At 35.8% G+C, this 17,943-nt stretch overlaps 1 protein-coding gene across 3 annotated transcripts in view; it reads right to left on the bottom strand.

The window, feature by feature from the left end:
- Dcr-2 (Endoribonuclease Dcr-2) overlaps positions 1–17,627 on the bottom strand; it is a 134,929-nt gene extending 117,302 nt beyond the window's left edge. For 2 of the 3 annotated variants that reach the window (XM_069824612.1, XM_069824610.1), the window contains exons 1-3: positions 17,501–17,627; positions 11,958–12,124; positions 8,550–8,712 (exon numbers count right to left, since the gene is read on the bottom strand). In XM_069824612.1, the coding sequence (XP_069680713.1) occupies positions 8,550–8,712; positions 11,958–12,121 (327 nt within the window). In that variant the 5' untranslated portion in view covers positions 12,122–12,124; positions 17,501–17,627. Of the gene's footprint in view, positions 1–8,549; positions 8,713–11,957; positions 12,125–16,613; positions 16,833–17,500 lie in introns of those variants that run through there. The other variant, XM_069824611.1, reaches the window with a different exon arrangement.
- Between the last annotated feature and the right edge of the window lie 316 nt (positions 17,628–17,943).

The following is a 17,943-nucleotide window of genomic DNA, read 5'->3' on the forward strand; positions in this document are numbered from 1 at the left end:
ACAAATTTAATTTAAAACAATGTGAATTTACATAGTTATATAAAGTAGATCCCCTTGTATGGATATCTCAAATATATTGTTGCCAATAAGGTGATGAGCACAATAAAATCAATATAAATACTAAAAATATACAGAATTGAAACCTTATATTATTAAATGTGGAGTCATAAAAGCTTGTATAACTAATTTCATGGAGCGCGTGGAATTCTCGTTAAATGTTCAATGCTCTTGTATCTGAAAACAAACATATATCTATGGTATGTGAAATGGAGATTACTTTAACATGCCATGTGAAGGTATGAAATTACTTACAACCTCATGCGAGTCTAATCATCGTACATGGGTTGTTGAGCAGAAGGGATGTGTTTTTTGCCCGTAATCAGTCTAATGATTTTAGATGATACTTCTATCTTGTACCTGATAGTATCAAGATAAAATAGGATGTAATACATCAATAGTTTTCTTTCATATGTAATTCACTGCTTAAGCCATATTGATGGAATAAATAATCAATCATACTCCAGCTTGTTTATTCGAAAAACTAGATTACAAGGAAATACAATATATACTGCACCGCACACGGGCACACTCTCTCTTTATCTAATCGTCTAAACTTGTTAGATGGAAAATAAGACAATTAAATAATAAACTAACCCTGCCATGAATCGTTATGATCAGGATGGTAATCCGGGTGTCGAGGTATTCAAGTGATAACACACACTCACTACAAAACACAACTATTTATTAGAACATCTATACTAATAATAAATCTGTAGCCGAAATTTTTCTGGTAATTTTCGATTTTCCAAAAATAATTGGTCCTAACATATATAATTAACCACCCTGAAACCGAAAATCGCTTTTTTGAAATTTTTGTTTGTATGTCTGTCTGTCTGTCTGTATGTTTGTTACCTTTTCACGCGATAATGGCTGAACCGATTTCGATGAAGATTGGAATATAAATTAAGTTCGTCGTAACTTAGATTTTAGGCTATATGGCATTCAAAATACATTATTTAAAAGGGGGTTATAAGGGGGCCTGAATTAAATAAATCGAAATATCTCGCTTATTATTGATTTTTATGAAAAATGTTACATAACAAAAATTTCTTTAAAAATCATTTCCGATACGTTTTATTACTTGAAAAATTTTGATAGGACTGATATTTAATGAGATAAATGAGTTTTAAAATTAAAATAACTGCCATTTAAGGCCATGTAATGAATTAAAAAACAAATGACTTCGTCTATAAGGGGCCTTGGACAGCAACAATCGAAAGCTATGAAAGATAGCCTACAGATAATGTTTCTGCGTTTCTATGAAGTAATATCAGCAGCTAAATTAACCGATTTGTATAATTAATTATTAATTCACCATTGGAAAGTGTAGTTTCTCTAGATGGACATAATGCTATAATGTTATTACAGAAACTTCTGAGTGAATCGAGGACAGGTAAGATTAAAATAGATTCTTATGCACAGAAAACTTGATAGGCTATTCTGTATATTCGTTTCCTGTATTTCCTAAACTAATTTTTATGACCAAATGAGTGGTCTCTGGATCAAAATGATCGGATTTTAATTTTTTAACTAAATTTAAATTAAGTAACATAATAAACGATTTATCCTCCTATCAAACACGAATGTTCCTTGGATCAAATGTCCTATTTTAATTATATAATTACTTTATATTTATTTCTAACGGGTGCAGCGGAGCGCACGGGTACGGCTAGTGCAAAATAAATTCGTAGCACATAACATATCCTGTCAACAGTGTGGCGTAGACCAAATCCAGCTAATTACCTTACATAGGTAGTTGTTTGCCCACGCTGGCATCCATCTTGTCAAACAACCTTGACATAACCATCACTCAGCACACACATACCCGTTACATACAGATTGGTCACCCCTGAGACGTCACACAACAATGGGTGCCTTCTTCGTGGATTCCATACTGTTTAAATTCGTTCTACTGCAAAAACTTGATTAAACATAAGCCAAAACCAACTCACTGAACTGATGATATATTGAGGCAGGCTTTTAGGTCTTTCACAACTAGATAAACGATCTGCCACAAATATAAATACCGACCAGTATTTCACCACAGTTGACTGAACGCAAATCAGTCAGGAAAATGATGGCAGCTCAAGCTAATAAGTGCATCCCAAAACTCGCCGCTAACTTCCACCCGAATACCTTCTGCAATTCACCCGCAGGTTGCCGCACTCCGAGTACTATACAGCTTCAGGTAGACTTATCGAACCCAGTTCGATCCCCGGCCTACGTAGCAGCTCGTACTCTTTGCAACACTCTCACTTGCCGGCACACCTCAACCTTAGCGAGTCCTTCCACTGGACTAATATCTTCTGCGATGCTTCACAGGATCCCACAACACAGTGTACAATACAACTCCTGGTAAACTTATCGAACCCGGTTCGATCCCCGGCCTACGTAGGAGCTTGTACCCTTCACACGTCTGACCTCCATGAGCCCATCCACTAGACTAACGCTACATTCCGAGATGAAACTCGCTTCACAGACCAAATCTAAATCACGCCATCGTCTTGACCAATCAGCAAGCGCTAATATAAAATAATTAATTCTCCCCGGATCAAATAATTACTGGCCCCCCGGGCTCAACTCATCATAGGTTATAGGAACAGAAACGGAGCATTAAAAAAAAGAAAGTTGAGAGAAAAGCCATCTACGAGAAGTAAGAAGAACTAGATCAGAAAGAAAAAACTACAAGCCAACTATGAAGAGTTAGAATAATTAAAACTAACAGAAAAAAATATGAAGATAGAAAAATCTAAAAGAAATAAAAAGGAAAAGAAAGATGTGCCGAAATATAAACGGCACAATACTTCATAACTTAATGTCAATTTCTGTTATAACTTAGATGTGAAACCCAGGACACTAAAAATCTTTTAAGTACAGAATTCAATCTATTGCAATGTGTTAATGTGGACGCAGCACAGACATTGCACTAACAAACCAATAACAACAAAATTCAAACTACTCAATTAGAGACATTATTTATTTATTTAACCTGGTAGAGATAAGGCCATCAGGCCTTCTCTTCCCCTCTACCAGGAGATTACAACTACAATATTAAGAATACAATTACAATTATAATTACAATTAATATTAAATTTACAAATATAATAAAAATCAAAGTACTAAAAGATTAACTGATTAATAAAAGCTAGACAGTTTATTGTAAAAGTTAAGAAGAGAGAAGCATTTCTTTTAATGATTAAGTAAAAATTAAACCTACTCTACGCAGTAACAAAATGCTTAATAAGTTTGCTTTTGAACATTAACACAATAAAAAGAAGAATTCAGTCTACTTGAATGTATAAGGTCATTCTGAAATCACTTAAAACTTTGAAGTATTATAATATTTAAAATAGGAAAGAAACTGTGATGAGCATACAAAGGTTTTTCATTTGTTACTTTTTATATTTACATAGTTACCATTTTGTTGAGTGAAACACTGATAATTTTATTAGCAGGTCTACTGCTACAAGAATTTTGAAATTTCAAGCCATGGTATTATCATTACAGCTGATCCAATGCTATTATGGAAGCAACAGAAGGGTATCTCAAGGTCTGAGAAAATTTAGACCCATTAGAACATAGGCTTTAAGAAACTGGTTCTGTTGATAAGAAGAATCTGAAAGATCAAAGGTAATCAATGATGTCATTGCTGGTGAGGTCCTTCAGACAACTAATGGAATAAGTAAGAATAATAATTATTATGGAATTACTAGTGTTAATCAGGTGGCCAGGCATCTTTCAATAAGGTATAGTACAGTTTGGAGAGTTCTAAGAAAACATCTTATTCTATACCCATAAAAACTAAAAACAGTTTCGCGCGCACATGTGTCTAGCACAGCACTGTTTGCATTAGCTGTTATAGCTCTGAATTTAAAAATTTGAAAAAAAATCGTATCTCGAAAACTAAGCTTTCTCCGGATGTAGAAATTTACAGGGAGGTTTGTTATTTCAAATGGAAGTAGTAGTAGTAGGGTTTAAAAAGGGTGCGTCAGCTACTATGGCTATTTGTGCCCGTATTTAAAATTCTTAATAAAGCAAAGACATAAATAATATAACAATCAGAGTGCTAAATAAACTAAAAAGCGTTGTCATGGTAAAACGAGGTACACAAATGCAGTATACACAAGCTGATTTGTACAGAATCATAAAAGTAAGCAATTCTACGACACTAAGTGGTATTCAAAACGAACAAATAAAATAATAAAACTATGGTCTGTCCAAAACAACTTCCGACCTGACAAATGGCGCCTTTAGCATGTTACCATGGCAACCATTCAAATCAACCAATCACAAGAGACGTGTAACCATAGTAACAGGACGGTGTTGCCCTGTCTATGTTTACAAGTTGCACGTGAATACCAAGGCCTAGTGGTGAATACAGTGCCCGGAATGACTTTGAGTTGGCTGGTTAGCGCATGCTTTGTGTGAATTAAAAATATCATTTACTTGTATTATTGTTTTAGTGTATCGATAATTATTGTGTTTAAATTATATTACATGTATTATCTTCGTTGTCATTGGTGGAGTGTGTGGCTAGTGTGTGTTTTCTAGTTTCTGCGAGAGTTTCTAAACAGGTGACTTGTGCAATGTTGGAAGGAAGGAAAGGCAGGCGGAGAACAAAGAATATTGTACGAGTACAAGATGCCCCATTAAAGAGTCAAGCGTGAGAGATGGTGTGTTATGTAAGAGAGTATTTTGAGAGGGAAAAAGATAATGGCGGGTCTCTTTTACCTTTGGCGCAAGTCGTAATGAGAACTGCTGCTTGTGTTAAAATTAATAAGAGCCTGTTGTCGATATTGGAAAATAAAAAGGCCGTGCAGATTTTTAATCATGCACATTTTTATAGTTTACAATTTTTTCAACGCCTTTCTAACAATATTACATTGAAGAACACCGACACTCATAAAAGTAGAGGCTTTGTATTAAATTTAAACCTATTTTTACAGTTTACAGTCCTTTCCACGCTTTTCTAATGGTATTTACATTGAAAAATACCACCACCACCATAATTATAATAGACTAATAAAAATAATAATGTACAGAAATTTTAATGCCTAGTGTTCAACAAATTGGTTAGAAATGTATGTGTTCATGTGATCCATTCATTACTGCACTCTATCGGCAGCGCGCTCGCTTACACAAAAGATGGGCAACATGACAACACTGCTCCCCCTTCTCTGTAAACTGTCAAATCGGAAGTAGTTTTGGTCAAGTTATAAGGCCACCAGAGATAAATTGTGTATCACATTTCAAAAACAATAAAAGTTTATAAAATATTCGGATGTATAAAGTCCGAAATGTCAACAATGTAAAATTAAATATAAAACAACAAATGTAACCTCTGGATGTAAAGGGTCCGGAGGATAAGTAAAACGGGCCAATAAAAAACTAAATCACCTTATCCAGTCCTGTATTCGATAAAAATCTCAGAACTGCATTTGTACAATTAAAATCATTTCCAAGAGCGTCATGTAATGTCAGCCGAATTCCATATTGCCGGCGGACATGGTCATATTTTCTGCAATGCAATAAAAAATGTTCCACCATAAGTGGAACACGGCACATATCACACTCTGGCTGAGGCTCGCCACGTAGCAGATGGCCGTGTGTCAGATGACAGTGGCCAATCCTCAACCGGGTGAGTAAAACCTCGTGTTGTGACGCTCTTGTGGACGAATCCCAAACAACAGTATTCTTTATATTTCGTAATTTGTTTCACTCTTTCAAACGGAATGTATGGTGGAAAAATCGTTGCAAAAATCTATTATCATTTGGTAAGCCTACCTTGTAAGAATTTTCCAGTATTACAAGATTCCATTGTATACATTTTTGATAAGTCTATTTAAACTATTTTGCAGTACCAGTTTTGTGACAAAATAAATGGAATTTGCTTTCACTACTTTACCAGGGTTGTTTCACAAATCTGGTTAGTTGGTTAAGTGTTCTGACTTTATGTTTAGATGATACCAACTTAAGAACAAGTCAATGGAAAGACAGTAGTTCAACATCGAGTTTATCATATTCTTTGTGGCACAGCTTATGAATCTCCATGGCACAGTCTATTACCACAGTCAGTGTATACAGTCACGAAGCTCAATACGTAGTAAATATGCATCCATAGATAGTTGCTAACCACTAGGATCGCTACTATCGCCTCATCACAGACAATTCGAAATAGTATCAGCACAGTCTATTGTTCCTAGTACCCTCACAACTCAAGCTTCATAACTCTATTATCTCTATTTCAACAGACTGTTCAATTAGAGACAACCTTGGCATAGTTTACATACACAAAGTATGTACAGTGAAACCTGTTCAAATCGGAACCTGAATAATCCGGAATCCTGTCTATTTCGGAACAATTTATTGGTCCCGGCAAAATTCGTATGTATTCTGTATAATTTTTACTGAATAAAATGGAAACTGTCCAATGCGGAAACAGAAATTACCTGCTACTGTTCAAAACGGAAGTAATATTTTGGGCATACTGCTTTAATGTAAACTATATTTTCAAACAACATGTAATTTCAAGGAATATACGAAATATGTAGGTCACTGAGATAAAAACAAGTTTTCTTTGCAAAATTTTAGAGGGTACGACGGTGTGTTGGCCTGTCCGTCATAAATTTTATTACCCTGATGACTAGACAGACTAGTTCCTTCAAAGATTTTCACACCCGTATACTGTCGTAGCTAGACAGAGCGCAAGTGTAGTGATTTTCTGGTAAAAAAAAAAAAGAAAGTTGCGTAAAATGTGGCATTAACATTAAGTGACGAAGTAAAAGTTATCGAGTTAAAGGAAAATTAGAAACAAATTGTGTATAAAATAATGTTGAAGTTCAGTTGTGGAAAACTCAGGAGTGACACTTTAAAAAATAAAGATCATAATGAGTGGCTTGCGGCCAATATTGGGACATAAAAGGAACCAGAAAGCAACTGTTTATGTGGAAATAAATGAACTGTTGTGGGAGTGAGTTCTTCATGATCTTTCAAAGAACAAGCCAATTTCTGGATCTATTCCACAAAGCAAGCTATTGAAATGGCAAAGAAATTAGGTAAACCAGAATTCAATGCTTCTAAAGGATGGCTCCTTACTTACTTACTGGCTTTTAAGGAACCCGGAGGTTCATTGCCGCCCTCACATAAGCCCGCCATTGGTCCCTATCCTGAGCAAGATTAATCCAGTCTCTACCATCATATCCTACCTCCCTCAAATCCATTTTAATATTATCTTCCCATCTACGTCTCGGCCTCCCCAAAGGTCTTTTTCCCTCCAGCCTCCCAACTAACACTCTATATGCATTTCTGGATTCGCCCATACGTGCTACATGTCCTGCCTATCTCAAACGTCTGGATTTTATGTTCCTAATTATGTCAGGTGAAGTATACAATGCGTGCAACTCTGTGTTGTGTAACTTTCTCCATTCTCCTGTAACTTCATCCCTCTTAGCCCCAAATATTTTCCTAAGAACCTTATTCTCAAACACCCTTAATCTCTGTTCCTCTCTCAAGGTGAGAGTCCAAGTTTCACAATCATACAGAACCGGTAATATAACTGTTTTATAAATTCTAACTTTCAGACTTTTTGACAGAAGACTAGATGACAAAAGCTTCTCAACCGAATAATAACAGGCATTTCCCATATTTATTCTGCATTTAATTTCCTCCCGAGTGTCATTTAGATATTTGAATTTTTCCACCTCTTCGAAGGATAAATCTCCAATTTTTATAGTTCCATTTCGTACAATATTCTGGTCACGAGACATAATCATATACTTAGTCTTTTCGGGATTTACTTCCAACCCTATCGCTCTAATTGCTTCAACAAGAATGTCCGCGTTTTCCCTAATTGTTTGTGGATTTTCTCCAAACATATTCACGTCATCCGCATAGACAAGAAGCTGATGTAACCCGTTCAATTCCAAACCCTCTCTGTTATCCTGAACTTTCCTAATGGCATATTCTAGAGCGAAGTTAAAAAGTAAAGGTGATAGTGCATCTCCCTGCTTTAGCCCGCAGTGAATTGGAAAAGCATCAGGTGTCCAATTAAATAATAATGTGCAGTGATACACAGTCCAGTATTATAGTGTAGTGTTAGATATTAAATTGAATGAGATTAGTAAACTTTAGTAGTATTTAATGACTGATGAGGAGTCACGATAACATTTATACAGAAAATGATATTTTAATCAAGATGATTCACCAACGGAAGAAGCGACAGAAGGCTGTTTAATGTGAGTAGTGTTAAACGGAATATTTTGTACTTCTTGCAGTTTGCGGCATACCATTTTGTTTTTCATGTATAAGAGTGATAAAATGTTCCATTTTAATTTCACACCCGAATAATATGGAAACCTGTTCACAACGGAAAAAAAATTAGGACCATGTCACTTCCGTCTTGCACAGGTTTTACTGTATTCCCATTCCCACAGACACTTTGTAACACAAACCAGGAACACTTCGGAAACTAAATAAGTTGATTGCAGTACCTGGTGGGTCCCCAACTCATTCCTCCAAGTTTCTCGAGGCCAGATGTCGACATTCAAGTCTCCGCTGTACTCTCCTACAGGTCGATGAGAGTGTCGTTTTATATAACGAGCCTGTTGTGTAACTAATGCAACAGTGTTCACAAGGAAGAAAGTATGCTTCCCCCTGCAATAAAACAACAAATGTTTTCATATAATCTTCACACTCAAGAAATCATTACAAATCTTACAAATAGACTTTTCAACTGTAGTTTTCTAATAAGATATAGTTTAGGTGGTATTTTTGGAAAATACACCATATATACCCAAACATATATGTTGTTGTATTCTAATGCCAGGCGTTTGACAATAAAGTCATTTGACCTCTTGCACTCCAATATTTTTCAAAGATATTATCATGGCCAGCCACTGAAACACAGATTGTGAGGTGTTCTGAATCCATTTCTTGGTTTGAGTTGCAAAATGGGCAGTTAGGGGACTGATATATTCCAAGTCTATGCAGGTGTTTGGCCAAACAATCATGGCTTGTTGCCAATCTAAATGCAGCTACAGACGATTTTCGTGGTAAATCGGGAATTAACTGTGGATTATGATGCAGAGAGTTCAATTTTTTCCCTTGACATTGTGTTATCAAATTTTGTTTGTTGAAGTCTAAGTATGTAGATTTAATAAATCTTTTCACAGAGTAATATGTAGATTTAGTAACAGGTCTGTAAGTAGCAATGCTGCCCTTTTTTGCTAATGCATCCGCATTCTCGTTTCCCAGGATTCCACAATGGGATGGTATCCATTGGAATACAATTCTTTTATTGAGTGATATTAATTGAGAGAGCATTTTAGTTATTTCTGTTTGAGATGAAGATTTGTGTTTAGAGACTATTGATATAATTTACAAAAAAAAAAAAAAAAAAAAAAAAAGACAGAGGATTCATTGAATTCCTATAATTGCGTGAAAACATTTATGTTGGTCGTGATTGTTATTGTAAACATGGTTGGAATTGTAAGAATGTTTTTTTGATATTTCATTTTTGTGTTTATACTCCCTGCATTTAAATTTAACAAGGCAAAGTCTTCTCATCCCTAAACTCAATCTTGTGGGATACAAATATTTCTAGAAGAACAAAAATCCAAACAGACAAAACACTGATCGAGACTGTCCTATGTTATAACTAGGGAATGGATTTGTAGTTCTGTACTCATTTTGTTTACTATGTCCCAGATGAGATCAGCGGTGGGGAACTCGTATTGTAAACAGAGCAGATAGCATGAGTACAACAGCAAGCTGTAGCAGGAGAAGCTAACCTCTCTGAGAGTGGAAGTTTCCCATTCCTGGTCTATACAGATTAGGAAGGTGGCAGCAGCTGCAAAACACCTGGGATATTATGTACATAGGAGCCTTCTCGTTAACTGCTTCATAATATCTTACTCATTCCATGAGGCGAAGTCTCGAAACAACAATGCAATTGACAGTCGAAACGATTCACACATTAATATAACGCCAATGAGTTGTTAGTAGCTGTAATGAATAATAATATCATTACAGAAGATTGGATTCATTTGGAAATGAATACCATAGTTAAGTACTTCAGAATTAGACTACGTCAATTTAACTATTTCTTTTTTATATTCCCCAATTTATTAACCACCCACACCCAGTGGCGGCTCGTAAACGTGTGGATTGGGAGAGCTGCAGTAGATTTCGGTACATACAAATTTCACTTCTTGATACCATTACTAATAAGTATAGGACAAAAATAAATTAACTACATATCGAAAAATCAAAACTTCCTGACTTAGTTGGGAGATGTCTGTGGGACCATTTGCTAATCCCTAAGAAAAACTAATATCATCGATTTCAGTCTGAATTTCAGATCGGCAGACACTCAACTTACAATCTACCAGTTCATTCTGAATTGTCTCAGGATAACCTTAAACAGTGGCATGTTTCAAATGATTTTTGAGAGGCTCGTTTAGATTACTCACGGACTGTAGCAACCCACGAAACACATCAGGGTTCTTCGAATCGTTTTTTCATCATGTGCCCTAAGGGGAAGTTCATATTGGCCACAAAATTTGTTACGATCAATATTTTTTTTTAAATAATTTCAGGATTTTTTCTCATTTCTTGATTATGTTTGAGAATGTTTGTTCTGTTCATTTCATTTAATTGCACAGCAGTATGAGTTGCGTAACATAGTCAATGAAACAACATTTTTCAGGTGAGACTGCGAAGATTCGTGCATTTTGCTTTTTAGGGGCAAATCCTAAATCTATCACACCACTCCTAGTCCTTGCAGCATCACCAACGAAAAAGAGGCAAGGAAAACAAAATACAGATTTTTTTTTGTTCACATCCACGTAACCACAAATGCTTAGCGTAAATTTCATTGTTATACTTCCTTACATATATGCACTATTTCGGCTGGGTGAAGCTTAAGTAAGATTTAAGTTGGGTAACTGACGACCCTTTAATTTCATTTTATTACATCAATATTCTCCGCAAGGGAAAGTTGAGAAAAATAAAATTAATATTCTGTAATTCACACACACTCATGCTTGCAAATTTGCACTGGTTAAGTTATGGTATTAAGACGTCACACCAAAGCAACACTCGGATACACTGATGGTCAACAATTTTCTAAAACTGGAAAAGAAGTCTCTTTCGTATTTTACGTGCTATATCAAAAGGATTCTACTCGTGCAATCATTTTGAGTTAAGGCAAATATTAGGTTCTGCTGGAGGATGGATATATACGTAATAATAAGGCAAAAGAGAATATTAATTTCATTATATTAACTCGATAAGATTCTACAACAATAAGTATGTGAAAAGAAAATAAAAATTTTGTCATTAAGTTTCAAGGGAATAGAGAATCCATTTGACGCAGCATTACAATAGCGACATGGGAGGAGAGGAAAGATCCCTTGTGGCCTGGCTCAGCAAGCCACTGCAGCGAGATATGGGTTTTGAACAGCAGCAGTTTCCCTCTGCTTCCCTTCACCTCTCTACCCCCTGACCACCCTGCAGATCCAAAGACGACTTTGAATGCAGTGTCAATTCCAATACAGTCGACGCGCAAAAAGATTATGCATAAGATAATAGTACATATTCCTGGCCAGATTAAATATAAAGCAATTTACCAATAAAAGCTGTAACAATTCTTCTAAAAATTAAAATCAATATTATTTTTATTTTCCTGTCAAAGCAGGGAGTGCTGCAGCTCCGCAGCTCTTAAGGACGAGCCGCCCCTGCCCACACCTGTATACGAATAATAATGAATTCATTATGATGAACATCATATTCATTTCCTCTTTTGGATGGGTGGAAAAATGACATCTTTATGGTCAGATTTTGGAATAAAACAGACTAAGAATCTAATTACTGTATAAGAGATTTCACAAAAGACTCACTTATCCAGATCAGAAGACATATGCTTGATAAGCATTACAGCTATGAAGGTCTTGCCGGAACCTGTTGGAAGGTACACTATGGTATTATGTTCCTTGGCACTGTTCATGAGCAGTTCTTGATATGGCCGAGGCTTGAAGTCCTCTTGCCTCTCTTCGTCCTCCATTTCCTGAAATGCAGACAATCAATAGCTGCCTGTGATTCCTTTAAATGTGAAACCTGGACTCTATCTGAAAGGGCAATAAAGATCTTGGTCAATGTTACTTATTTCCCACCCACTATAGAGACATAGGCCAATTTTACACATATTTAGTATAACTTGTTGCTTCTTTGACAGGTTAGGTTTAGTTAGTTTAGGTTTTTGTTATAGCCTACCTTGCATATACGATTATAGCGCAACATTGGCAGTGATAAAAATGAAATATTCGTTCAGTGGGCGTTGGATACTCTACATTCACCCAAAACAAATGCTGAGTTATATGAATTATATACAGATACAGTGAAACCTGTTCAAATCGGAACCTGAATAATCCGGAATCCTGTCTATTTCGGAACAGTTTATTGGTCCCGACAAAATTTATATGTATTATGTGTAATTTTTCCTGAATAAAACGGAAACTGTCCAACGCGGAAACGGAAACTAAGTTATCTGCTACTGTTCAAAATGGAAACAATATTTTGGACACACTATATTTTGTAACTATATTTTGAAACAGCGTGTAATTTCAAGGAATATACGAAATATGTAGGTCACTAAGATAAAAACAAATTTTCTTTGCAAAATTTTAGAGGGTAAGAGGGTGTGTTGGCCTATCGGTCATAAATTTTATTACCCTGTTGACTAGGCAGACGAGTCCCTTCAAAGATTTTCAATGCTTCACACCCGTATACTGTCGTAGCTAAACAGAGTGCAAGTGTAGTGTTTTCCAGGTAAAAAAAAATAAAATGTGGCATTAACATTAAGTGATGAAGTAAAAGTTATCGAGATAAAGGAAAATTAGAAACAAGCCTATGTGAAATAATATTGAAGTACAGTTGTGGAAAACTCAGTTGTGACACTTTAAAAAATAAAGATCATAATGAGTGAGTGGCGTGTGGCCAATATTGGTGACACAAAGGGAACCAGAAAGCAATTGTTTATGTGAAAATAAATTAACTGTTTTGGGAGTGGGTTCTTCATAACCTTTCAAAGAACAAGCCAATTTCTGGATCTATTCTGCAAAGCAAGCTATTGAACTGGGAAAGAAATTAAATAAACCAGAATTCAAGGCTTCTAATAGATGGCTCCTAGTCTAATTAATTAATAATGTGCAGTGATATGCAGTACAGTATTAGAGTATAGTGTTAGACATTAAATAAAATGAGATTAGTAAACTTTAGTAATGTTTAATGACTAATGAGTGAGTTACGATAATATTGATACAGAAAATGAGATTTTAATCAAGATGATTCACCGACATAATAAGCGACAGAAACTGATTTAATGTGATTAGTGTTAAATGGAATATTTTGTACTTCTTGCAGTTTGCGGCATGCCATTTTGTTTTTCATGTATATGAATGACAAAATATTCCATTTTAATGCCACACCTGAATAATACGGAAACCTGTCCACAATGGAAAAAAAATTAGGACCATGTCACTTCCGTCTTGAAGAGGTTTCACTGTACTAACATTGTTGTTGACATAAAACTCAGAAGGTTAGAGTGGCTGGGACACGTAGCCAGGATGGAGAACAATCGCACACCCAAAGCTCTACTAGATGCATTGCCAGTAGGAAGAAGGAAAGTCGGACGACCTAAATTGAGATGGCTGGATGACGTTCAGGCTGACCTAACAAAAGCTGGAATTAGAAGATGGAGAACACGAGCATCAGACAGGAGTGATTGGTCTGCTGTTCTGAGGGAGGCGAAGGCCAAACTACAAGGGCCGTAATGCCAATGATGATGATGATGATTCCTTTAAATGATTAGCAATTTTGTTTGTGTAGCAAAGTTGTATTAATTAATGGAACGATTTTTTGGAAGTTCACCACTTCTAGCTAGTCCTACATACAGGAAGAACTTTACATTAAAAATATCACTTATACAAAAATTAATATATCAGACCCATTTAAATGTATATACATAGAAATGTTTGATATTGGAGACAACTATATGACACTTATTACTTAACTTAATTACTTATGGCTTTTAAGGAACCCGCAGGTTCTTTGCAGCCCTCACATAACCCAACCATTGGTCCCTATACTATGCAAGATTAATCCAGTCTCTACTTTCACATCCCACGGTCAATGTTACTTATGTCCCGCCCACTATAGAGACATAGGCCAATTTTACACATATTTAGTATAACTTGTTGCTTCTTTGACAGGTTAGGTTTGGTTAGTTTAGGTTTTTGTTATAGCCTACCTTGCATATATGATTATAGCGCAACATTGGCAGTGATAAAAGTGAAATATTCGTTCAGTAGGCGTTGGATACTCTACATTCACCCATCCCACTTCTCTCAAATCCATTTTAATATTAGGTGAATGTTACTTATGTCCCGCCCACTATAGGAGACATAGGCCAGTTTTACACTAATCCTAAACCATCTTGACGGGATAATAAAAGCCTTAACCTAACCTAAGTGCGTCGGTGTCTATTCCAAAATCGGCGAAAGTCGCTCAACGCTCGTTTAACCAATATTCGTTCAGTGGGCGGTGGATACTCTACATTGACCTAATATTATCCTCCCAACTACGTTTCGGCCTCCCCAAAGGTCCTTTTCACTCTTGTCTCCCAACTAACACTCTACATGCATTTCTGGATTCATCCATACGTGCTACATGCCCTGCCCATCTGAAGCGTCTGGATTTAATGTTCCTAATTATGTCAGGCGAAGAATAAAATGTGTGCAGTTCTACGTTGTGTAACTCTCTCCATCCCCCTGTAACTTTATCCCTCTTAGTCCCAAAATATTTTCTTAAGAACCTCCTGTTCCTCTCTCAAAGTGAGAGTCCAAGTTTCACAACCATACAGAACAACTTACTGGTAATGTAACTGTTTTATAAATTACCGATAACTGCTTTATAAATTCTAACTTTCAGATTTTTTGACAGCAGACTAGATGACAAAAGCTTTTCAACCGAATAATAACACGCATTTCCCATATTTATTCTGCGTTTCTATGATAAGGAAAAATAAAACAGCTTTTAGACATCCATTAAACGTGGATGGTATATTATCATGTCTTGACCATGAAAATGGCTATTCCTGAGCCATGTCACACATTCGAACCACCAAAAGAAGGTGGTGGCTACGGCCTTGACGGCTCAGTGCTAGCATGTTGGGTTTATAAGTCAGAGGGCCAGGGTTGGAATCCCACTTCATCCTAAATTTATAACTTGTGTTGGGCAAGCTCATGGACAAGAAGACACACAGGGTTTTCTCCAGATATTCTGATTGCCGTGTAACATATAAAAAAATTCTCCAACATCATCACCAATTGTGTGTAATGTAGATTCACTGCCTGTGGTGCACAACTATGCTTCTCGGCACTATTAACATCTATGAGCATACTCATAGGGTCAGGGCAATTAATGACAAGTTACGGACGTTTGTCATTGAAAAAAAAAAAAAAAAAAAATCTTTTGGTTGTTATTCAAAGTATTTCTTATCAAGCGAAAACAATGCAACCTGAATCTTGGTAAGGAGCAAGCTCTATTGAAGTTCTCTAAGTTTTATCTTATACTGAATTTAACTATTTATGTGATGGGGAATATGAATGGGAGGTAAAGTATAATATTATACTTTACCTTACATAATATGAAATGGTCAAGATTGCATACAAAATCCTGAGAAATCATTACTGGTAACCGGTACCGTTTTTTTCAAACTTGTGAAAACTACAAAATAGTGTTATTACACATAACCTATTTTGTCCAATTACTGGTAATTCATTTTTAATCTATGTGTAACATTCAGAAAAATGAAATAAAATTAATTACAATTAAATGTGCATATTATTCTACGCTATTGGTTTAGGCCGAACTTAAATGTTTAAAAAAATAGTAATGTACAATCTCACAACATGCTAGCTTACCAATTTTATGACGTGTAGAATTGCATCGTCTAAATAAGACCATTGCACTCACTACACGAAGTTTTTATTCACTTGCTGTTACGATTAGGCCTACTTCCTTTGTGTACCAAATCCAATACGTAAATTATGTAAATGTCACAATAGTTTTGTAATGTACTTGTTCGTAATTTTTTTCCCGTTTCGTATTTGCAAAATGTGTAACCGTGTTACAACAAAATATATACAAGCTACAAAAAATATTGTCAGTGCTACATTACACTGAAATCTATCTTTATTACAGAGTCTACTTTTTCAGCCTCATGCTATAAAAACACTTCACAACCCCATGCCCAAAACCTGCTTTTTGATACTTCAATGATAAATCACGTGTTATGGTATCGATATTAAAGAAATATCCAAATCGTATTACAAAACGCTGTCTTGCAGTTTGTTAAATAAATAATGGAATAAGGTAACATATAAATATAATAATAATAATAATATTACTAGTTAAGAACGTAAACAAAAACATAACCTCATTTAATATAAGTTTCAGTCTGTCATCACCACACAATGAAACAATCATTTACTCACAAGAATTTCTATTGTTTTCTCTTCGTCATACAGCAACGTTGATGAACTACGTAAACCACTTTCAAACTCCAGGAATAAGATGAAAATAGAGGGATACCCCCCCCAACGACTACATTATGACCTTTCAGACCATGAAATTTCACGTCTACCAACAGACACGGTATTTTTGGCAGGACACAATTTGCTAGGCGTCGGGATGGCAAGCTTGGGACACGTGGGGAATAACCATTCCGTTCAGTGGCATGATATTATTGGTCAATACGTGAGGAAAAGAGACAACTGCGCAGTGACTCATGCTCACAGGACTCGGAGAGGTGAAGATGATGCAATTTCTAGGATGGATGGGAAAGGTGTCTATACTCTGTATTAGTTATATTTTATTGCGCCCATTCCGAATAGGCTTATAATTTTTTACACCTGGACGAGTATTATTGAGCCTTGGAATGAATGAATGAATGAATGAATAAATAATAATAATAATAATAATAATGTTGATCATAATGAATATTACTTAATTTTACATCCATGCCAAGATACCGGTACGTAAAATTGGAGAATGCTGGGTTTGCAGTGAAAGACCTACCCATGGACAGAACATGTAACCAGGACGTATTTTTTGTTCAATCCCTTATAAGGGCAAACAACAAACTTGTTGTTCGGTTCCTTGAGTCCTGTCTCAATCTATCAAATACAAGTCGTCACAAAAAACTTAACATAGTGTATCTTCTGTGCAACACCAAACTGATCATAACTGGATTGCAAGAACATAATACCTTCATAAACGAACTCAATAGAATATTACGTACCTACTTTAATCAAAGAGTACATTAAATTTAAACATAAGCCTATTTCTTTTGATTAAGGAACAATTCAAAGTATTTACTTACAGTATTTCGCTCTTCTAAAGACGTCTAACAATTTCACAACCTCTCTACACTCGAACAGGACACCGAGAGGCTGATAGGTAGAGAATAGGGATGCACCGGACTCCCCACCACCTGCACAACACATGATCAGACATGAACCAACGTGAATTCTTATCTGCTAATGTAATACAGAACTGCCAACAGTCGTGCAAATACACTAGGACAGAAATTTCCTAATTGAGGTACGTGATCCATAATCACATTTACTGTGGACAGTTTATTGGAACCGTGATCACATTCAACAAATTGATCAGCCTAATGCATTCATATCAATTTCTGGATGCTACCATCTAGCAAAAATGCAAAAGAAATCACGTTATAGCTCTGATGGAATTGCATTCAGTCAGAGCCATCTACATAGTAACTTGAGATAGTTACGATTCGGCAAGGGTTCAAGGAGACCT

The sequence above is a fragment of the Periplaneta americana genome, chromosome 4 (genome assembly GCF_040183065.1).
Source record: "Periplaneta americana isolate PAMFEO1 chromosome 4, P.americana_PAMFEO1_priV1, whole genome shotgun sequence".
Lineage (NCBI taxonomy): Eukaryota > Metazoa > Arthropoda > Insecta > Blattodea > Blattidae > Periplaneta > Periplaneta americana.